At 31.0% G+C, this 25017-nt stretch overlaps 1 protein-coding gene across 12 annotated transcripts in view; it reads right to left on the reverse strand.

Annotated features, from left to right (window-relative positions):
* The window catches only part of LOC127712619 (tyrosine-protein kinase-like otk), a 66862-nt gene that overhangs the window by 6026 nt on the left and 35819 nt on the right, over positions 1-25017 (reverse strand). For 5 of the 12 annotated variants that reach the window (XM_052219167.1, XM_052219168.1, XM_052219165.1 and 2 more), the window contains 13 exons: positions 21308-21338; positions 20053-20150; positions 18747-19061; positions 18015-18130; positions 16930-17107; positions 15941-16045; positions 11230-13240; positions 7871-7971; positions 6709-6752; positions 4675-4995; positions 3808-4086; positions 1939-2217; positions 4-420 (listed from right to left, as the gene is read on the reverse strand). In XM_052219167.1, the coding sequence (XP_052075127.1) occupies positions 4-420; positions 1939-2217; positions 3808-4086; positions 4675-4995; positions 6709-6745 (1333 nt within the window). In that variant the 5' untranslated portion in view covers positions 6746-6752; positions 7871-7971; positions 11230-13240; ... (4 more) ...; positions 20053-20150; positions 21308-21338. Of the gene's footprint in view, positions 1-3; positions 435-1938; positions 2218-3807; positions 4087-4674; positions 6753-7870; positions 7972-11229; positions 13241-15940; positions 16046-16929; positions 17108-18014; positions 18131-18746; positions 19062-20052; positions 20151-21307; positions 21339-25017 lie in introns of those variants that run through there. The other 7 variants (XM_052219174.1, XM_052219171.1, XM_052219173.1 and 4 more) reach the window with 4 other exon arrangements.

Below are 25017 nucleotides of genomic sequence, written 5' to 3' on the forward strand. Positions count from 1 at the left end.
TACCAACATTTGTAAATGCTGCCTTCATGTCAATGATGTCTTGTTGGGTGGTGTACATCTCCGTTGATTGTCCTCCGTAAGCATATTGATTAAATGTATTGTTTAACAAATAATCTTCAAATGTATATTCTACGCTTCCATATATGTTTACTACTTGACAGCTATATGAAGTAATATCGTTGCTACTAAAGTTAGAAATACATAGCTTTGATTTGAAACCATCTTCTTTGATCATTTTGTTCGTATAATTTAATTTTACGATTGATGAAGATATTGAAATTCTGATTCGTCTGGAAACTGCTAGTGCGTTGTCGGTTTTGAACCAATGAACGATGTATTCTTGCACCGAATAGAAGTCTACTGTCATCCAAATATTCTGTTTTTCCCACCAATGCCCTGTGTCTGTTATTCTTGGTGGACCTAAACTAATTATTCTTAATTATTATGGTCAATAAAAATAGGAACATAGTACGACGGGAAATAAGAACAGCGAAGAAAAACTATTTGACCAACGTTATATTAGAAACTTATAAATCTAAGAATTACTTTTAAGTGGAAGTTTATAAATGATTACATGCTATATACAAATAAAGTTAATATTTGTTGTTCTCGTCGGAGGTTGTCGAATTAGAAAATTAAGGGCACAAAAATATCGATATTTATCATCGATTTTTGATTAAAAATTGATTGCATTGTCAGAACGCAGTCAATCATAATCAAATAATTGGCTTCATTCATATACATACTAATCGTTAATATGAACCAATACATGATACGGTTTAAAACTGTATACAGGTCTGAAGTGCATGTTGCAAACAACTGTAAATAAATGACCTTGCATAGGATGAAAATAAATATTTGGCAAACATAAATTGCAGGATAGTTGAGAATAAAAATCCGTACAAAGACGAGAAGTGAACTTCACGTAGCTAAGCCTCGGAAAAATGAGTATTTGGAGCAAGAGATAAACATAAATGACGAATCCTCTCCTATAGCATGCGGTCGTTCGAAAATAAAATAACGACCAACAGATATAAAAAAAGACCGAGCGTGCGAGGGATGTAAATCCAGTCAAGATCGTTAAACACTTCCATCATCATAAAAAAGAAGATGTGGTATGATTGCCAATGTATACTCTCCACAAGAGACCACATGACACAGAAATTAACAACTATAGGTCACCGTACGGCCTTCAACAATGAGCAAAGTCCATACCGCATAGTCACATATAAAAGGCCCCGAAATGACAAATGTAAAACCAATCATACGAGAAAACTAACGGCCTACTTTATGTAAATTTTTTTTTACTTTTTAAAAACAGACTTTAAACATGATCAGGGTAAAATCATGTTAATCTGCAACATTTTTAATGAAGATTCAGCAACTGTTATGTTTACTTTATCAACCTTTTGAGATAGAAAGAGATCTGTTTTTAAGGTAAGTTATATGGAAAAAACATAATTATTACTTTTTTGATTTTTTTTTAAGAAACTGTGATGCTGTAATTGTTGAGAATGAAAATCGTTTTAAAAATGGACCTAAATTGAAAACAAAACAACAAAATAGGGTCTAAGTGGATCTCAAAAAGTGCTCAGATTGTTTCTATAGGACAATTTTTGTTGATAATGGATCTAGTGGGGAACACATAGGAAATGTCCACGTTCTTAAAAATCTCAATATAAGTAAAGAAAGCAATTCATATGATATTATTAGCGAAATGACTATTCATACAAAATTGCTTCCGAATTGACACGACCTTCAAACCACTTATAAACGATATGAAACATAATGTTCGTTTTTTTTTATATTTAGTTTTTTTAGTTGTACTTAGTATTAAGTGAGAGTGAACACTTAGAAACATCCAAGTTGTAAACGTGAAGTACTATATTCAACGATAAACGAACCATTTTATAACTACATTTTCCTCACATCACATACCGTTAGCTCTTACAAAAGATGATGCGGAATACTCTTTGAACTGTGTCTTCCACTTGCATATGTAGTCTCCTTCTTCTCTGTAATCACAAAATGATATTTGCAGTGTTGATTTGTTTCCATTAATGAATCCGGGCAAAGTTTTAATGAAATTGCCATTTCGATTGTGAGTCCAGTATGTTTGCCAGCCTTTTGCGTCTTCAGTTGCGAATTGACACACTAAGTTAACTCTAGTTGATGCACTACAGTAAGCGTTAGAAGGCTGAACCGTAACTGGATACTCTTTCAAATAAAACAGATTACCTGTCAGTTTGTTATACAAATTTCTTAATATTTTAGTGGTTTAAATCTTAAGGAAATACAAATAGAAATAAGCTGAAATAACTGTGTTTAGGCAAAGCATTATCGACACCTTTCCTCTTGGAAAACAAAGAGTATCATAATAGCTGCTTTTTCTTCACTAATGTTATCAAATGTAGCGCAATTTCTATCGGCTCAAAGTTGTGTAAATTTTTTTTCTTCAAAATTAACTGTATAACTTTATTTTGGTCCTTAAATGCAAAAATATAAACTATGTTGTTACTATTGTGCAATAAACGTGTCAAAATTGGTATATTTGACTTTCAAAGACTACTTTATTTAAGGTAGCACAATACAAAGATTTTTTTACTTCCAATCTCCAACCTTTAAAATGATGTTACTTTCTTAAGACTGCATACAAATTAATAAAAGAGGTATATATAGATAGATAAAAGATTAATCTTTTAAATGAATGCAATATTTTTGTTATGCAATCATTATGTAATCAATTATTATGCAATTATTGGCAAAATCTTGGTCAGTTCACTTGAATGAATTTAGCTCTGACATCTCTATAACTACACAAGAAATTTTAACGTTATCTTAATCAACACAGCGGGAGCTACAAAAGGGTGTCTCAAATTATCTCTCTCCTATTCCATTCTCTCATAAATCTGTAATTAGTGTAAACATCCTTACCACATAAAAGTAGAGATTATTTGATTAGGTGTAAAATTTGATCTATACATTCTATCCAAAATCTGAGACACCCTTTTGTAGATAATGGCTCTAGGAACAACATATTATAAAATCAACCCTCTCGGGGTATCCATGAAGAAGCCAATTTCAATTGAAAGTGGAAAATTCTTGTAAAATTTTGTAGACACAGTTAAAATTATAATTAATTACATAATTGTTGTATAATACTAACATTGCATTAATTTGAAAGAGTAATCTGTTAGCTATCCATAAATACCACTTTTATAAATTTTCAAGCATTATAAAGAAAGTTACAGCATTTTAAAACTGGGGAGTTGGAGGTATAAAATCTTTGTATTGTGCTACCTTAAAGGTCTAGGCTTATTAAATTTGAGTATATTGTCAAATGCGGTAACTTTTGGCATTTTTTTTCAGTTTCAATTTATTGCAGGAAGTTTAACTAGCCATACAGCACACAAAAAAGACGCATTTATATTAATGGATTGGAGATTTAGTTCGAGTAACTTATTTTTGGAGATGTGTCGTTGTTGATGATTTTCGAATTTAAGGGACAAAGACGTGGATTAATCGTACTTTTACCTTTGCTGTCATGTAATCGTCCCCCATTATTTCTCTAATGTCTTTAAGTATTGCATTAACATAATTTAAAGAAGACAAAACTATGTGTTTATGAATCGGTAAATATTACACGACACTAAAACTAAAGTTAATTGTGGGTATCAACTACACGGGAGACTAAATTGTATGCAGTAAGGCATTTTTGTGCAAATTAAAACTGCAATTAAATTTCAATAACGTTTTTAACATAAAACACTAATCAAATTAAAAATTATGCAGTAAAAATAATCTTACCTATCAAAAGAAGTTTAATTGTTAGGTCAATACTTCCGGCATCATTTCGAACTTTGATTCTATGCTGTCCAAAGTGCTCCACTACCGTTGACCTCAATAAAAAGATGTTGGACCCATTTGCTGTTGCTGTCCAAACACCAAGTCGTCCGCCGCCTATGTTTTGAGTCCACGAAATGGTTGGCACTTGCAAACTTTTAACCTTAACAGCAATGTTGGTGGGTATGCCTATTTTAGTTTCGAATTTGAAGAATCTAATATTGGAAAGAGTCTTTGGTTTTTCTGAAAAAGACAGGAGAAAGATACCAGATGGTCATTCAGACTCATAAGTTGAAAATAAACTGACAACGTCACGGTTAAAAAATGAAAAAGACCAACAGAAAAACAATTGTACACAAAACACAACATAGAAAACTAAAGACTGAGCAGCACGAACCCTACCAAAAACTGAAAGATACAATACAATTAATATATATCGTAAGGTTTGAAAGGCGCCGTTAATCTTTACTGTTCCTTCATGAAAACGTGTTATCATCAACACCTGATAGATTACATATAACATCAACATGAACAATTTTACCGAAACAAATGCGCATATCGACACATTGTTCTCTTTATTGATACCCGAGGAAAGCAAATGGAAAGGCGAACCGAGACACACAACTTTGACTAGACACACAACTTAAACGAGACACACGATTTATGCTCACAGGAATAATATAATACTTTTTACTATTGATTAATTTATTTATATCGTTATCATACAAAAGTGAGGTTTTCAAACAAATCTTTAGGTCTCACCCACAGCATGTTCTTTCCCTATTTGAATTTGCCTTTAAGTTCGGTATTTTTTTTATATTTTTTACTTACCTAATATATTCAATATGAATGTTCTTTGCACAGCAGTTCCATTTTGAACACTTTGACATTGGTAAGTCCCAACATCATCCATAGAAACGTTTAATATGTTCAGATTGTATTCACCGTTTGAATGATTTCCGATCAAACGTATACGACTATATGCTGATATGTTGCGACTTATGAGCGTGCCCACACTGTAAGTAGTTAACTTATCTTCCCCTGGACCAAGCCAAACGATAGGCAGAGATTTAACTTTGAATGGACATGTTATTACAATGCTACTATTTTGTTTAACCAATAAATGGCTAGAACTATATGCAGCGCTAAAATCTGAAACGATTAATACATGTTATTAGTTTACATACATTTTCAAACAATTCAATTGCAACTAAACGCTATAGAATGTTTCAGTTTTGTTAAAACCTTGCATTGTATAAATGTTATAGATTACGATCCGCGAGTTTGCATCTTTGCTTCTTCCGAGTGTTCCCTTACTTGTTGTCATGTTAGTTATATACTCGATTCTTTTATACCTTTTGGATTTTTTTAAATTTGATAGATGAGAAACATTTCTAATTTCAAAAATAAGTTGCAAGAAATTGATTTACCTTGTATTGCTACCAATGAGTCAAAATCACTACACCGCTCGGTCGTTTCGTGGTGGTGTGTTCACATGGAGTACACGATATCGTTAAATCTGAAACTCGGCCGAGGCAAACCAAAGACTTTAAAATTTGTATTTGCAGTTTCTGCGCGATATTAGAGAGAAAGAGCAAAGACAGGTTTGATTAGAGTCAGAATAATGTGCCCGGTTAAGATGACATGTGATCCTGTACATGTGAACTGTTATTTGTGAACTAGCGCATAAAAATTCGGACTCGGCATGTCGGTCATGTACAATGTAGGGCTAATCTACATATTACATTAGCATGCTATAAACCAAAAATTGATTTAAAACAGCCGAAATTACAACCTTATTGGATCTTTAATATTTATTTGTTTTTAGGAAAATACATCATTTATTTAGAAATAGTAATTTTCTTTGAACTAACTAAAAGCAACATAGATCGGAACAATGTGCCAAGCGCTATTAGTCAAGCCCTTTTCAATTAACTATGTCAATTTCCTAGGTAAAGAGAGGGCATTGACAACAATGTTTTGCCCCGCCACATAATGTATGTGCTTGTTCGAAACTTGTTATTAAAGTCATATGAAACTTCAAATTAAAAAAAAATGATGCATATGTTTAACTAAATGGCTACTTTTCATTATAAAACTTATGTACATAGACTTTTTTCTAAAGAAAACTCTTTGATTGGTCCAAATTTAGAAGACATTTACTTTTTCTGAATTGTTTGCTTCCAGCCAACAATTCGCCCACATGTTTTCCGTATGCAATTACCTCTGCGTAACCTTTCTCGTAAAAATCCGATGATCTCAATTACGCAAGTGCAAAGGGGAAAACCAAACTGGCAGAGAGAGTCAACAAACGTATACTTCGCTCCGTCATCGAAATAATCTTTATCTCAAAAGTACATGTTATACACGTGCTTCCCGGAATATCCATGCTTCTTTGTGTTGATGTTTACTAAGGTGACAATCGGTAAAATTCGGCTACAAAACATGACCGTTAGTTAGCTGCCATATTTTCACAACAACACTGACCGTGTGGAATTTTATTTGACGATTATACGAAATGGATGCGTAAAAAATAATAAAATCGTGCACAGAAGACTAAGTTTATGATATATGCATGCAATGGTTCAAGAATTGGACAAACTTTTTATTGACTTTAAGTTTCCTGTTGCTACATGTCTGATATATTGTTTTAATATTAACCATTTGAATAAAGTCATATAAGAGCATTTTATAGTAAATTCTACAGTAAAGGTTTTTCTTCTTATAGAGACCGGACGGTGACCTTTGTTTGCCTACATATACGTCGCTTTGTCTCTTGTTGATAGTTGTTTCACTGGCAATGATAACACCCCTTTTTTTAAATAGATGATTCATAAATAGATTAACGCCAGTTTTTCCTTATACCTGACAGGACCAGTAACATAAACATCAGAACACACATCTTTGGTCTGAAATGTAAAACAATGTGTTCAAAAACAACATGTAAATCTGAATCGGAAAATTGTTCAGAATTGGTAGAAAATAATGATATACAGCAGTTTGATAAATATGTAGCCAATTACATTTTTGCCGTCAAGATTGCATAACCAGGATAGTTTGATACCCGGTTTTCATAGTTTTTAACGACACGTTTTCTTTTTCTATCAATCATATACAGATATACAGGGTTTTGTTAATATATAGGTAATTCGTTAACTGCGGCGTACTAGCAAAATTTTTCAAATCTTTACTGACGGTAATAGCCTGGCTTTCCAATTTTTCATCGCTCGCTATGTAATGTATACATTCCATTTTCAAAGTCTTGATATTTATATGTTTCATTTTATGTTTCATTTGTTTATCAGTAGTCAGCACGCTTGTGTTGAAATAAATTATCATTGATATGGTCATAATTATAAAATAACTGTTTACAAAACTTTTTTGAATTTTTGAAATACTAAGGCTTTTCTACTTCAGGAACAGATTACCATAGCTGTACTTGGCAAAACTTTTAGGAATTTGTGGTCCTCAATACTATCAACATGATACATTGTTTTGCCTTTTTAACCTTTTTTGATTCGAACGTCACTGGAGAGTCTTTTTTAGACAAAAACACGCGTCTGGCGTAAATACAAAATTGCAATCCTGGTTATGGTGAGTTTATTGTTCAAATTAATAGTTTGCTTTAAAGATTTACTTGGTTTGTTTTTGTCTTTCTGCCAAAGCCGTTGTATTACCGACACTTGGCATGTACACACCAATCACTTGCATAACCTTTTACCACGAAGTTTTTAAGGGCATCCGATACTGTTTAAAGAAATTAACTCTTGGCGTCGGGACCAGTATTTTATATTATTCCTAAACCTCACTTTCGGAGGGACGCCATGTGTGTAATTTTCCTTAATTAAAAAAGAACTCGCTTGAATGATATTTAGTATAATAGATGCTCCAATTTATGTTTTTCGCATAGGTAAACTTCTACGCCCTTTAACACATGTAGATTGTTCATTTGATTTTAACAAGTTGGGTATATGTACACGGGATGAAAGTCTAAAAACTCATCAGAAAGTATACAAATGTACATTACCTTGTCTGATGCTTCCCGTCTTTAAGCTTCTGTGAGGTTTAAACAACGTAGCCAATAAAATGTCGTACACTGGTAATAATGCACATGAGTTAAAAGCTAACCTTCAAAATGATATTTATATTATTGGAAATTGGTGGTAGCAAAATTGTATGAAACTAAATGCAAAAAAAATGTAAATCAATGGTTATTGGTTTAAAGCAGAGGCTTTTTTCAACTGGAAACAGTTTAAATATAAATATCTCAGATGAACAAATAGAGAATGTAGATTATAAAATCATCTTGGTTTATATTTTGAAAAAGAAATAAATTGAAATGAGCAAATAGATAAAATGACATGGAAAATATCAAATAGAATCAACTTATTACAAAAGATAAGAAAGTATTTACCTATGCATATACGTATTATTTATTTTGATACTATATTCTGCCATTGTTTGATTATAGTTGTAATATATGGGGTAGTTGTTAGGAAAGTGGAATAAATAAACTTAATAAGTTATTAAAGAAATCTGCTAGGGTTATAGTAGACATAATGACATCTTCAAGTTTATTGTTTGAAAGTTTAAACTGGTTGAATGTGGACAAACGAAATCAAAAGGCAATACTTGTATTTAAATCATTAAAGAATATGGTTCCTAACTATTCAAGAAAACTTTCATTTTACGGATAACCAAAATTTACGTTCAGCTGATGAAAAACTATTAAATCTTCCGACGTCAAAAACTAATGTTTTGAAAAAAAACATTTACATATTCTGGATCTCAAATATGGAACAGTTTACCATAAGAAATAAAGATGAGTAATACACTTGTATCTTTTAAAACAAAATGCTACACATTTTTCATAAATTGTACATTGATATGTTTTTTCAATAATACCTATATATAATTGTATATTGTTGTATATATATAGATTCTACCACTGCATCGAGTGTGATACGATATTTATCCACTCGAGACAGTTAAATTTTCAAATTTAAAACGCGAGGCTCGCCGAGCGTTTTAAATATTTGAAATTTAACTGTCGAGAGTGGATAAATATCGTATTACACGAGATTTGGTGGTGGAATCTGTTTCTCTAATGATTTTCAAACAATATGCAGGCAAACTTATTCCTTCTTTTTGAATGATCTGCAAAAAGATGTGTTCTTTCTATGTGACGTCATCAGGCATGGTCGCCTTTTTTCATGCCGTCACAAAAAGAAAATTCAGAGGAAAGCAAGAAAATTCGACGTCATAATCAGATTTCAACCAATGAAGAACTGAGATCAAACGAACCACACGTTGATTAAATTTTGTTTATACAATGGGTGCAGAAAGGGATAAATTGACGAAGAATTAGAGAAATATCATTATAATATAGTACTTTATAAATATGTTTTTATTATTTGGAGGATTCTCAGGGAGATTTTTTTTTACTAATGGGATTATCCTCTTGAAATAAAGATTATTTATTTATTTATCTACTTATTTATTTATTTATTTATTAAAAGCAGGATCTGTTTAACTTTCCGGATTACTTGAGATCATCCCGGGTTTTTTTGTGGGTTCGTGTCGCTAAGTCTTTAGTTGTCTATCTTGTTTTTTGTACTGTTTGTTTTTCGTTGTTGTTATTTTTTTCAATAGCTTTGTCAGTTTCTGTCCGACTTAAGATTTTGAATGTCCCTTTGGTTTCATTTGCCCTTCTCTTAAGACGACTGACCCCTTTGGCAATATGCATGGCAATATCTTTTTATTATCATACATTCCTGATTTATTTTGGCTTGAATCCGATTTTCGAACAGCCTGTAAATTTGACAGCAAATAAAAATAATAGTATTTCAGCGCAATGATCATTATATAGAAAGTTCAGATAGCGCAAAAATCCAGTTTTAATTTTGTAATCCATTGTATAACAACAATAACACTTCAAAATAAGTAATTTCCTCACAACATTTTATTCCATTAATTTTTTCAATTATGAGAGGACGTGATAATTATGGTATGCCGTCATTACTAACGATGATCACGCATGTACTAGCATAGTTCTGCAATAAGGAAACAATTCAGATTTTTATCCGAAAATTTAACACGTATTTTGAGGGAAAAGTATGCCTATATAGTAATACAAACCCAAAAGAGGTAGGGCCAGTTTTCCATAAAAATATTACATTTGATGTTTTGTATCGATTTAGTTTTCCCTTATTTCCGCTTCAGGTTTGATAGCCGTGGTGTAGTGGTAACCGCCTCGGACTACAAACACAAAGGTTCCTGGTGCGATCCCCGCTCCGGAGAGAAAATATCAGGGACTTAATTTTCGGCTCTCCCTTGACACCATTTGCGAGTATGGTCTTGAGAAACGATGATAGTCCGTCGGAAGGGGCGATAAATGGCTGACCCGTGTTAAGAGAGAGCAAAATCTCTTGCACGTAAAAGACATCCTTGTAGATGTCGGAAAAAGAGCAACTTATATTAATCCTTTTCCACTTTGCGGGTGCGAGTACTGCCTTGTAGCGGCATTAGCCTGCTCTTTTTCGAAATCTACAAGGGTGTCTTTAAAGTGCAAGAGATGTTGCTCTCTCTTATCACGGGTCACTTATTTTCTATATCGTCACAAATTAACATAAAAACATTTTTCTAGATTTTTTTTTGTTGTTTTGGGGTATTTGTTAAATGAGCCGTTTTTGTTAATATATGCGGAATTTGCGAAATTAACATCCAATGTATGAATAGCAAAAATGCACGATTTTATTCTTTAACCTTATAATAAGCGATACAGTGACAAATTGAATTAATTTCACTTATACAAAAACAATTGTCAACATGTGTCTTGTTTTTCTACAATTTTGTATTTAAAAAATACGTATTAAATTGCTGCATCATTAATAGATCATTTATATAGATTACAATTATATTTGATATTTATTTTGCGAGCAACCTAATTCTGTAGAATTAAGCAATACGTTTAGTAATTATATTGGAAACACGAACTACATTTACATGAATTTTTCCATAAATCCATGTTAAGTTTTCTTTTAAATAAAGAACTTGCGACAGGTTTAGGATACCTTTGGTGAGATCAAACTATACAGTTTCGAGGTGATGTCTGAAATATGTCCTAAATAATTCATAAGAGTATCTTATGACATGTCCTAAGATATATTATAGCTTCGTGCTACGGGCCCTATATTGTTATGACAATCTTTTAAACAAAAGTTTATTAGAAAAAATATGTATCATCTAATTGATATTAATTTTTTTACCCATATAAACGTATTGTTCCTTAATATTCCCTGTATTTGATTACCTTAGTAGTCCATGAGTTAGTTAAACTACATTTACATCTTTTAAATGAGTTTATTAAATTTAGTCATTACTCACCTCTAACGCATGCAATAAACCTGCTTGCAAATGACGTGTGTCGTGAAATTTCCGGTAGTGCTCTCCGAACCTTGCATTACAGGAACAATTAATGGTTATTAGATTAATCCACTCAAATAGAACAATTAACAATTATATTATGTAGTAATTAAATAATTTCCCTATGATGACGGTTAACATGAATTGGAAGAATGTCAAAGAAATACAAACATTTATTTTGCACAAAAAGATGATATTTACAATGATCTTCTACTGTTTTACCTAATAAATTGGGTGAGGAGGATAAACCAATATTTGAAAATCATTTGTTATTTGAATATATTCCTTGTAGTCATTAAATTCCGGATCAATCATCAGATATTAATCGTACTTAAAATAATTGATGAGTTTTCTATCTAATTAGGAGTTCAAAATTTCTGCATATCAAGTTTAACTATTTCCAGCTGATTTAATGATAATCAAGGGCCTGTGTTTGATATTATGATGTTCTTGAAATAGGAAAAGCTAGTGCATCAAAGATTTCCAGTGGTTAAGTTGAGCTCCTCATTTTGGAAGTTTTTACGGACGCTGTCATTACTTTGGTTGATCATTAAGAAATAGATGTGCAACATATGACCACGGGTACGTTACTATTGTCGTTAACACAAACAATTTCAATTAGGTCGATTGTAAAATAACCGAAAGCGAATTATTATCTGATGTGTACTTGCTTCAACAACACTTGTGGAACATGCACTGCTTTCCATTTCTGAACATATTAGTTCGCTTTCGCTTTACAGTGGCTGCTTAGTATTAATGAAATAAAACTTGAATATAAAAATGTACCGGGAAGCAATTATTGATAACACAATCTCCCCAGAGTTACAATTAAATAAGCTGGAAATTTCATGTTGAATACAAATAACATATCCGAATAAAAACCGGTAATTATCCACAAATGAATAAAATTGTTATTGTCACAAAACAATGAACTAAGTTAAGTGCCTACTATTCAACTTGTAGTCACGTTGTAATATAATATTATTGTATTAAAAAATTGACACGGTGCTAATATTATTATCTTTAAAAATATTTTAAAAAAGATTGTTCCTCGAAGTATTTTTTCTCTAATTTTCAAGCCATATAAATTTCATTTCTTCTATTTTACTACACAATGTGTGGCAATAACCAGTAGCTTCTGCATCATTCTCTGTAAAGGGATTTAACTGTAGTGGACGTCGGTTGCCGAATCTGTGACTCGAAAAAACTTTGACACGTTGTACCCCGTTTTTTGGTAAATAATTTTAACTTAAGGAAAGTATCTTCTTACTTGACTTAGTCTACCATGATTTGTTATACCGAATAATTTACCAGAATTTTTCCTAACAGTCTAACTGTGTTTATTGTTGATGACATATATTGTGTATATCAGAAAGATTGTTCTTTATAAATAATAACATATGAAGAGGACTTAACCCATCATAACTAATTGTAAAGATGAAACTAACATTTAAATATTTGTCAATCAAATCAAATTGAAAATTTATTAAAGGAGTAAGGAGATTAAGATCCAAATTTTGCAATAGAAAATAATGTCTTTGAGAATTCTTTGAAACTTGCACAAAATGTTAGATAATGCATATTATCAAGAAGTAAAAAAAACGAGTTCACATGATACGTTTGACGATATAAAATAACATTTACGCCATATTATTCCGCTTCTCCCAGCCTATTGTAAACAAAACAAACGGCACAGTTTATGCAGTTTTCTGTCATCATTCCTGTGTGGAGACATCGTGTACAGGTAAAAAACAGCAATGAACATGTTAAAACAAGAGACAAACAGTATAAATCGACATGTGTGCGTGTTGTCAACGTTACTTTACATATGAAACGTTCATCATAATGAATATATAGTATTAATAATGAAAACTGTCGAACAAGTCTTCAATCCACTAATCCTGTACTTGCAAAGGTACCACAGGCGAATAGTTAAATCCTTCTTGTTTATGAAAGCAATCTCGTGTACAATCTGCAAGTTTGATAAAATAATAAGATGTGTTAGTTAGATAAACATAAACAGGTACATTTTTCAGATGTCACTCAAATTTCATGTCAGCAATAAGTAGATATGCAAAATTCATATTTTTCCTTGTCGTTCAAGGAAATTGTAAATCATACAAATCAAGATAAGTATACAATGTTTGAAACCATTTCAATAGAAAGAACCTTAACATAACAACCAGCAGCATATGATGTCAAATTGCATGGTATTTATTTCTGTTATGAACTATCTGACCAATTGCTGGATTTAACTCGAATACTGAATGAACAGCTGCGCCATGAGCGCATGATACGCCCATCGTCTTGTGTGTGAATTTTTATGCAATAATCATAAATAGTTTCTGACATACGACGCGACATGCGAAAACTCCCTTTTTTTAACAAAAAACTCAACATCTCTAAAATAAAATTTTGAATCAAAACCAAAAAGTATACAGATCTTTAGATTAATATAACTAAAAAGTGTGTAACATTTTAAGCAATAATCATAAATCGTTTTTGAGATACGGCGTGACATGTGAAAACCCCCTTTTTTTTTTACAAAAAACTCAATATCTCTAACATAAAATTTTGAATCAAAACTAAAAAGTATACAGATCTTTAGATTAATATAACTAAGAAGTGTGTAAAATTTTAAGCAATAATGATAAATCGTTTTTGAGATACGGCGCGACATGTGAAAAACCCCTCCCCCCCTTTTTTTACAAAATACTCAATAACTCAAAAGTAAAATTTTGAATCAACACCAAAAAGTATACAGATCTTATGATTAATATAACTAAGAAGTGTGTAAAGTTTTAAGCAATAATCATAAATTGTTTTTGAGATACGGCGCGACATGTGAAAAAAAAACCACACACCTGTTTTAGTTACTAAGTTCCGTAACTCAAAACGTTTTAATCTTATTTTCACCAAAAAGTATACAGATCGTTTGACCATCATAAGAAACAATTATGTTAAGTTTCATGAAATTTGGATAAGTCGTTATCAAGTTACGGTGCGACATGTTTACGCCGGACAGAAAGACGGACAGACGGACAGACGGACAGACGACATTTGTATACCATAATACGTCCCGTCAAAATTTTGACGGGCGTATAAAAATGTAATGAATTGGTTTAAATAAACATTAATACAACATATTTGTAAATTCTATCAATTCACAACAGCTTGTATTTTAAAAAAACGTAATAATATTTCATATTTAAAAACGATGTGATTTAATCATGTTCATGCAAAAACATTAATAAAGGTATAATAACTGCGGTCCGGACTCGGACCTGATCCGATAAAAACGGCAAAAAATAAAATAGTACACAAACAACATTTAAATGATGGTGTATTACTTTTGAAGTATACTCTTATCATCTAAGACGATAATTATACCATTATTATTTCTAATAATTAAAGTTATCATGTTTGCCAATGGTTTGAGGCAAAAACCATAATAATATGCGTCACTGGTTTTTCTGTTGGCATATTGGTTAATCTTGTCTTGCTGATAATTGTTGATATTATTAACGATTATTAAAAATCTTCGTTATTTATCACAGTTTTTAAGATAAAAAAAAGTGGTAGAAATCGTCATTTAAAGGTTTATCCTCTATAAGGAGACTTCCAAATATTTGGCATTGTAGATTTTGTATTTCTGATGATGATTTACAGTTTCTACAACTCATCATAGACAACTAAATAATCGTTGTTTGAGGCTATAATTTCATGAGAAGCCTGTTTACATTGTTTTTGTTGTAAGGCATTTTTGTATTTCTAATATTTCGGATAATGTTTGCTATTAATGTTTTTTATAAAAAAAGATTTTGAGATTTTATACAAAATCACTCAAACAAACCAAACACCGTCCTGTAAAGAAATGAAATCTTCATGCAGTCATTACATATTGATGATTTTGGTGAAACTAGAAGTATTTTTAACTTTTTTGTACGCCAGATTGTATCTCTCTAATATGTTTAAAATTTTAAAACATTAACTGCATTCATCCTCATATTCTACTATAGCCATGGCAGCGATGTTTGCTGAATGATAAATAAAACCCAACCTTTATAATAGATAACATAAAGATTATTCGTTATACGTTTATTTAGAATTTGGAGTGTCTTTTGAGAAGGAAAGATGATAAGTTTAAGACTGACAACGGACGATGGACGCTTCATGATGAGTAATTGTCTCGTGGCTTTAATGGCAAAATAAGGTTAAAAGAGGCAGGAGATAAAAGGCATAATTTAAATCTCAAATAAGGGGATAACCGATAAAATCGAATAATAACTAAACGACAAACGACAATCTACAAAATATAACATATAAAACTAGAATCTCAGCTACATGAATATATGTTTTGTAGTATTTGTGCCATTCGGTGTTAATCGTTTATCTTTAGTCAAGTTTGAATGAGTAGTTTTGAGTTATGATGTGATAATCTTGACATCTGAATATGAAGCCATGTAGCATATGCTCATTTGATAGTTTTAAATCCTCTACGGTATTCAATTTAAAAATATCACTATATACAACCATGTTTAATTAGCAGCAAAAACTATGTTGATCCCCGTCTGATTTAAAACTATTCAACCATGGTATGAAATTACACATTTGCCTTAGATTTATGTAAAACTGGTACCGTTGATATTTTTAATTTCAAATTGTTTCTTACCTTTGATTTTTCTTCTGAATAGATAAACAAAACATATGATTACAACGAATGTAATGACTATCGCAAAACCAATAGCAACCGTCTTCACTACTGAATTATGATGATCTGAAACAATTAAAATAAGTACAAAAACAGTATAACAAAAATACCGTAATCTAAGTTATTTTTTTTTTTTTTCATTTTTTGCCATCTTACATTACTGTGCTTCGTTTAATGTTATTATCATAAATCTGACCGTTAATTATCTTTATAATGCCTTTACCCTTAAAGTTTGTTAATTTTTTTTAGTTTACAATGCAATATACGGCTTTTCTCAGACTCATTGTTGGGTGAATGATTGTGTTGTGTTTGCTTAATGTTTAATGACTAACATTTCATTTATATTTATGGCAATGCTTATTGATGAAGGTCGTACAGTGGCGTGTTGTTGCTTATATTGTTTCAATGGTTTTCAATGGTAAGCGTACCACTTCCCTGTGATATTTTAATATAAATAGAGTCAGATTGGTTAGTGTTATCAGTCTTCAAACAAAACCGCTTCTTGTATATGTTGTATATATTTCGGTTTGTGATTTAGCTAAACATATTATTTGACTTTGATAAGCGTATACCATGTATAAAGTATTACAAAAAATACCGAACTACCAAATATTCGTTTAACAAAAATTAATGCTTGGAGGAAATAAATGTTAAAAATCATACAGTGAGTTTTAAATGCTACTAGTTTGTAAATAAACTCACCATAGATACTAAGATTAAAACTTTGTAAACCAGCCGATCGTTTGTTTTAAAGATTACGCACGAATTATACATGTACGAGTTCAAAGGGTCAATTACAGTACAAATTGAAGAACCCAAAATTCACAAACGTTTGCCAAATAACGATAAGGTAATGAATAGCCTATGAAATTGTTACTTGAAAGATGGTATTTGTTTTCTTGAAATTACTAATGAATAAAATTAAATGCATGCAACATCATAATCCTTACCAGGACAACAGTCGTAAGTACGAGTGAACACTTCTTTCTCCTTGTTTTTAAATCTACAAAAGGAATGAATAGTTCCACTACAACTGTGATCCTTAAACACAAATTTAAGTGTGTCTTCTGTAGTGTATAGAGCTTCTGATAAATTTGTGCGTATTCTTTTGTGTTTAAGTCTACCATTCTGAAATAATTAAATAAAGTACATTTCGTAATTCGTTCGATTTGCATCTGTTTACAAATTCAGTCGCGTATAATAACATTACAGGTACAAAGTTTACTCAACCGGCTATGAGACAACTAGCCTTTTATAAAGCTATTACTTGTTTTATAATAAGGGCAAATATATGCAATGAATTATTCAAATAAAAGGTAACATTTAATGCTTTTAGGTGCAATTCGTTTTCTGATCTCATTGACGCATCCTCAAATATTATATAGTAAAAAAACAATCGGATCCGAAAGAAAAGAACTTATCTTTTGTTTGGGACAGAGATGCATATTGGTGCGATAACAAGTTGGTTTTAAAATGACATAAAATGAATTGAGTTATTTCTCTTTGCCGCTATTGCATTAATACATGGTTGATTTGATAATTTTTGACTAACTGAATTGAGACATGCGGTATTTACAACGTAAACTAGAATGATAAAAGATCGTAGTGTTGGATCAAGCAAGACTAAACGAAATAACAATTTTTTTCAGAAAATTATAATAACAAAAGCTGGGTTGAATTATCAATCTTCACATCTCATAGCTTTAAAATTTGCAAATCTAAGGTTAATATTGTTAATTTATAAATTAAACAATTTGAAGAATTAAACATATGAGTACCGAAAACTCAAAGAATATACCATTAAAAACGGGTCCTTCAAAATATGACATTAGTTCATATTGAAACTCAGAATTTAGTCTTAATACCCAATACCTGCATATTGGGGATTATATAATAAGTAATTTAAAGACATGATTGTGTTTTGTAGAAATGACATTCATATCACAATAGAAGAAAATTGTTCATTTTTAAGTACAATAGATATAAGAAGATGTGATATGAGTGCCAATTTAATGTATGTATATGTATATTTTACCTCTATAATGGAATAACACATAGGTGCTGGAAAGATTTTTCGCATCTCTATTTCCAGTGTCAAATGGAAATGCGAACATGTAAAAATAGCGTGTACCGATATATTTTCTTTATTTCCTATAAAATATTTTAAAAACTGTTAAAGTTAAGATCAGTTATTCCATCCATGTAAATCCAATTATTCGATATATTAATTGAATTATGTTTCGATAATAAATATCATGTTGTGTATTGAAATTTGTGTAGTCAACCGAATAGTGGAAAGGCAAATCATAGAAATACAAAATGTATCAGACATTATTATAGTTTCTTAAGATATCCTTGTGCATGTTGCACTTATATTATTGATCAGAAATACAGTGGCCTGATTGTTGAAAATGGTCAAATGGACTGCGAACCGACAGGATATCAATAATAAAAATGGTGTTTTTTAGAGGTTGTACATATTTGAAGCCAAGTCTTGGAATAGGGTCAATTATTTTGGTGACTTGTTTAACAAATCCTCAAAGTTTCATGGATGCCTTGAAAATTTCTCTATGTATTGAATATGTACTTATTTCAATTATAGCTTAAATTTTTCCAACCCTTAATCGCAGTTGAACACATATGCAAAATCTACCTATTATATAAATTGTACATTTCATCCTGAATATGCATTTAAAATTTAAGCGAGCAACAATCAATCAATAAGTCGTGAATATGTAATTTCTAAACCTATATAACTGATTCTCACCCGCTTCACAAAAACCTTCTAGGTTAAACTCTTTGCTATGTTGGTGAAATCCGCAACTACAGGTATACATCGCTAAATCACTCTGGTCAAAATTATGTATATGTAGAGAAGACTCTGTGCAATTTTCATTGTGTTCCTCTGTATATTTACTTTTGTTGGATGAAATTCCATTGAAAATAAGTATACTTTGATTGCTATATTTTGTCCATCGCCATATAAAATTGATATTTTGACATACGTTGGACTTTTCGTCTATAGTACAGTTAAGAATAGCTGTTTTCCCAACGTCAACGGGATTTTGAAGATACCATTTTACTGCAAAGATATCAAAATCATAGTAAGGCGTTAGCGTAACGACGATCAGTTCAAGAGGTTAATTCAAAGAAAATCTTGTAATCTTAACATGCATGTCAAAATTATTATTCATGTATTGTTAAACAATATTAATGCAGATACATATGATTGCGAACCCCAAAAAATAATGACAAGTGCAACCCTTTTTACCTGTAAATTAAAGCGACAAAAACATATTTCCAGTTTCATTCATAAACATGAATGTAGCAATAAAATGAAAATTACTTTCTAAAACTATCAATCATACATATGATCTAGGCCGACTGTTTTGACTTTTCAGTTAAAGCAATTGATTAATATGTTCTAAAGTCGTCCAATACTTCTTTTATTGTAATTCATCCTGTGCAATAAGCCACAAATTACAATAAATGTTAAATGGTAAAAACTTTATAAAGAACATCTTATTCTGATATAGCAACCATTCAAATAAAAGCAACTGTAGTATACCGCTATTCAAAAGTCATCAATCGATTGAGAGAAAACTAATCTGGCTTACAAACTAAAACCGAGGGAAGCACATCACTATAAGAGGAAATCAACGGAACAACAGAAACACTGAAGTGCAACAAAAACAAACGCCAACATACATAAAAATAGACTATTTGATACTTGTGACTTGGAACAGAACATTCTAAGAAAAAATGGTGGGTAGAACCTGCTTTTATGGCTAGCCAAACCTCCCATTGATATGGTAATGTTAAAAACAATATCGCTAAAATGACAACACTACGTGACTGGAATACAGTCCAAACAAACGCAAGAACACTCAGCATAGAGAAACGCATAAATAAATTAAATAATAATACATTACAACGTAAAATCATCAGAATAACAACGAACATATTTCAACGACAGCACAAAGTATTAATAAATCGCTATGATGACGACTTATATGGTAACATCTTTTTAAAAATATGTATAATATTCAGTAGTATTTTAATATAATGAGTACCTGATAACTCTTCTGTTTCATGGACAAGGCATAATACTGCTAGAATAATAATCAGACATCGTGAGCTTTGAGTAAGTTTCCTGCATGATCTATAAAACCTGTCAAATAAAAGTACATTATAAACATTTCCGGACGACAAAAGATATTGGAGAAAAAAAAATAATAAATAGAAAAATTCACTCGTTTTTTCCCGCTCACTACGATACCTCCATTACCATTGGTCATACCACTTCGGATTATTATTGTTCTGGTTAGTTTAAATTGAATAAATAATGCATGTAGTTTAAATAAAGAAAACGGATTATATAGAAAAATTAATCTAAAAAGAGAAGAAAAGGTATAAACTTTTTTTCTCGATTTTTTTCAAATAAGAGCTAAATGTTTTGCATCAAATGCAGCATGTATCCTCGAATTATATGTTCATTCCCTCAGCTTGTTTTGGTTAAAGAAAATTGTTTTTTTTACCTCGAAACATACTTTGTTTAATCATTGCCTTGTTTTGCTGAAATAGCTTAATAAGCTCTTTCCATTTTCACTAAACAGTTTTGATTGCCATAAAATTTCAACAAACTGGATGTGTGAAACAGCTTAAAATGAACATCATGAATGACGAAAATCGTAAAATTTGCCTCTTTACTACCTTTATTCTTCACATGTTTTGCAAGTTTTGTTCTTTACCTGCTGTTCTCTAGGCATTTTGCAGATGAAATAGCGAAACCAAAGATTTTTTACAAAAGCGTTAGGAGACCATTGAGAGGTTGAGCTAGCTATAAAACCAGGTTTAATCCACCATTTTCTACATAAGGAAATGCCTGTACCAAGTCCGGAATATGACAGTTGTTATCCCTTCGTTTGATGTGTTTGAGCTTTTGATTTTGCTATTTGATTATGGACTTTCCATTATAAATTGTCCGCGGCGTTCGGTATTTTTTTTATTTAACTTTTTGATATTCAGAGATTTAATGAACAGCACAGTTTGATTTTGAAACTGTGTTGAGAGTGGTATTTTATTATATGTGGACAGAACAGCAAAAATATTCTGAGGGAGCCGAAAGTACAATTACAAGGAACAGTTAATTGTTATTAAGAAGAAAATAAGTAATATTTCATTTCAAGAAAAGGTTATATCTGAAAAGATATATTCCTAGAGTGCAATTTACTTGAGATGTTAATTTCAATTATAAAATAAGTTGTTAGCTTTTAAACTGGTAATAAATTTGGTTAACAACTGATGGAAATATATAACTAAACTTACAAATAGCATGACTGATTTTTGTGATTTGACGCTGTAAAGAAAAGACGAAAACAAAAGTAGCAAAATAAACAATAAAAAAATAACAATTCCTACAAATATAGTATAGAAAATATGGTAAACAATGACACTATATTCAAGGAAGGCAAATATTGCCGGACTGACGTGCACACTTACAAAAGTTTTGTACCCATATCTCTGGGACCGTTTGCTTATGATATCTAAAGAGTTACCTTGACACAAAATCGTATCGTTGATCAATGCACACGAAATTGGACCAATTTCAGACTAACCATTATATATCGACATTAAAATCTTAGTACTAGTACAGTGTAACATCTTATATATAAATGAATTATGGCTGATATTAATTGAAACATTCGGAGCACCTGAGATCACCCCCGATTCTTGGTGGGGTATGTGTTGCTCAGTCTTCAGTTTTCTATGATGGGTTTTATGCACTGTTATTTACCTTTTGGTAGTTTTTCCTTCTTTTTTAAGGCTTGGTCAGTTCTTTTTTCTTATTTATCGACCTTACATGTACCACGAAACTGTATTTATGACCGATGAACAATAAGTATGAGGTAAATGTTAGTTTAACCTTACGATCATTCCAAAAACTAATCAAAACTGACATATTTCTATTTCTTTCCATGTCTAAAAAAGGGAATCGACCACAAAACCTTACGTTGATCATTACTGATCACTGATTCGTGAAATGAGTACAGCATCAAAAGCGCCCCGCCTGACGAACTTATACATCTCACGATGGTTATAGGCAAATTGTTGCGCATTAAACGTGTTCTAATGATAGCAGTAGCTGAACATTAAATCTGAGGTTCAATCAGCTATGATATGTCGGACAACATCCTCAGAACATTAGACAGCTATTAACAAATTATGTATGCAGATATTCAATCTTCTGGAAAAATAGTAAATAAAAAATATTTGACTCCGTAACTACGCAGGTGAGATTCAAACCAATATACGAATACCTGTCCGTTTAATAGAAAGCTAAAAACATTAACACTATATAACGAATGTTCGATGAATCTAATGTATGAGTAATGCTTGTCAGTTGAGTCAATTAAACGTTTTGTGGTATATTTGATTGCTTTTGAAGATGTTTTAAACAGCTAACTAAATTCCAAAGATTTATCATTGAGGGTATAACCAGCCGAGAAGTCAGTTATCATGTACTAACGTGAAATCATTGATGCGATAATTTTCTGTAAATTCTCAGTTGACAAAATATTAAAAATGTTCGAAAGATTTGTTTCCTTGATGCATCTATCATCATCCTCGTTTATTAAGCCACGTTTTACTAAAGATACGATAGAGAATGAAAGAGAATCACGTTTTTAGAATTTAGATTTAAACTGTTAAATGTTGACAATTTTAATGCAATTTTGCAATTCGAACCAAACTATTTTTATGCTCAGAAATACTTCATAACAATTGGTATGATAATTTGATATTTTGTGTTCTGAATATGAAATAAATTCATTTCAATAAAATTTCAAAATAAATATCAGCATCCAACTCATATAACAATACTGTCAATTTCCTCCTTTAAGTGTCTGATTTTGCAAATCAAAACCTTTCTTCTATGAATGTTGAACTTTTTCTAAATACAGAAAATAACTTATCAGTCATGATGTCTTATAAATATCTAGTGAGATTCGAAAAGTCAGATTAAGTTGACTTTTTAAAATTTATTTTGACTTCTTAAAATGTTTATTTACTGTTATTAGCATACGTGTCACATAAACAATTGTTATTTGAAAAAACACCTTAAAACATAAAGTAGTAGTTGTCAATCAATAATGAGTAGCGTATTCAGAGAGCTATATGAAGAAAACTTGTTTTACTTGTATCCAGATCACATATTAAGGAAGAGTACCATGCTAACCAGCATTCGAACTTGAGCTTAAGCAAAATGTACTTAGACTTATTATAAAATATGTATGACTTTTCCCAGGTATTTACATCCATTAACAAGACTATTGTAAGTTTAGTTTAAGATTATTCCAAAGGAATCGAAAAATATCACCGTAATTTCACCCCAAAATTTTATGTTCAGTACAAACAAACATTTCCCCTTGGAAAATTTTAAATTAAAAAAAAAGATTAATAAATATCAAATACAATCCGGGATTTTAAGATTACTTTTTTCTGTTAACTAAAATGTTTCAGATATTCTCTTATGAAATAGTGCTAGTGAGTTGTATCGATTGTTAAGGACAACAGAGGGATAACATATATATCTGCACAACAATATATATTTAAACTATAAAAATGAGTGGACAGAATCAATTCAAGTCTGGTATTTGGTTATGTACCATGTTATGCATGTTTGAAAAAAAAAACACTTTAGGATCCTAGTAAATTCTTAATTTTCCGAAAACATAAAAAACGATGGAAATGTATTTATCTAGTCCTTGCCAATCTTTTAAACTTTTCCAGGTGCACATGTTTGTCTCTAAAAGTTTATGTTGTAAACACGGACTTTTTTGTAAATTCCCTCTAATAAACCTTAACTAAACGAAAAGAGTATTGATATACCCGAACACTATTTCTCTAATCGCACCTAATTTCGTTTCTGTGTCTTGGTGTTTTAATAACTTGACACCAGTTATAATAATTTTCCGTCAAATTGATCGTATGCATATGAATATCTAAAGACAATGACATCAATTTGAGCAATACTTTTTATTTTTTTTTTTTAATTCTGGATAACTCATATGCTTTTGCCTTTAGTTGAATGATCTAGTCAGTTAGTATTATAGTACACATGTTCGCAAACTAATTGATACAGACAAGTAATATATATTCATATGACGACACGTCATGTGCTTCATCAAGATGAGAATTGCTCACAGGTAGTTATTTTAACATTATTTATTTGTTAAATAAAAAAAAACTATTTTAACGATTTATCCTGTTAAAATACCTGTCTTTTCAATGAACTATAATCAGCAGAGGAGATCACTGACGTCAATGATAGACGAAGCTAAACCTGTGTAGATTTTCATTGTTGCAGACAATTTGTGGCATTATAAATAAGTTAAGATTACGATAAAAAAATTTGGAAATCCCTTAAGCAGAATTATATTATCTTAATAAATTATCCGATTGTATCTAACTTATATGAATTTGAATAGATGGGACTACTATCTAGGAAAAGAACGATTATTCTAGAAGATTATATTTCCTTACACAACGCCATAAATAGTCTGAAAAACGAATGTCCTTATGCAATTCCAAATATAAGTATACAGTATCGACAAGATGTTGGATAATGCGTTTTCATAAAGTACACAAATGTAGCAAAATATATTTAGTAATAAATGCTTTAATTTTTCAAACACAAAGTTAATGGTAGCAATAAAAACAATAGATCAAGATCGTACTACTGTTCTAAATGATAACATTTGAGAATAAGTTTATTCAAAGCATATATCAGCTTACATGTATCGTACCTAAATTAACAGAATAAATATACAACATCATCGTAAAAATTAGGATTTGATATCTTGTTCGTGAACTCTATAGGTACAGCCAAAACTTCTTACCAAATCTTTGTATCTATGAAAGAATTTTGTAGAGGTTTAAGTTATTCAACATTCATTGAAATCTAAAACGCGATTACGAGCACGAGCATAGCGAACAAGTTGTGAAATATCCACATCGTAAGAAGGGACAATAAAATG

Source organism: Mytilus californianus, unplaced genomic scaffold (genome assembly GCF_021869535.1).
Source record: "Mytilus californianus isolate M0D057914Y unplaced genomic scaffold, xbMytCali1.0.p SCAF_8, whole genome shotgun sequence".
Classification (NCBI taxonomy): domain Eukaryota; kingdom Metazoa; phylum Mollusca; class Bivalvia; order Mytilida; family Mytilidae; genus Mytilus; species Mytilus californianus.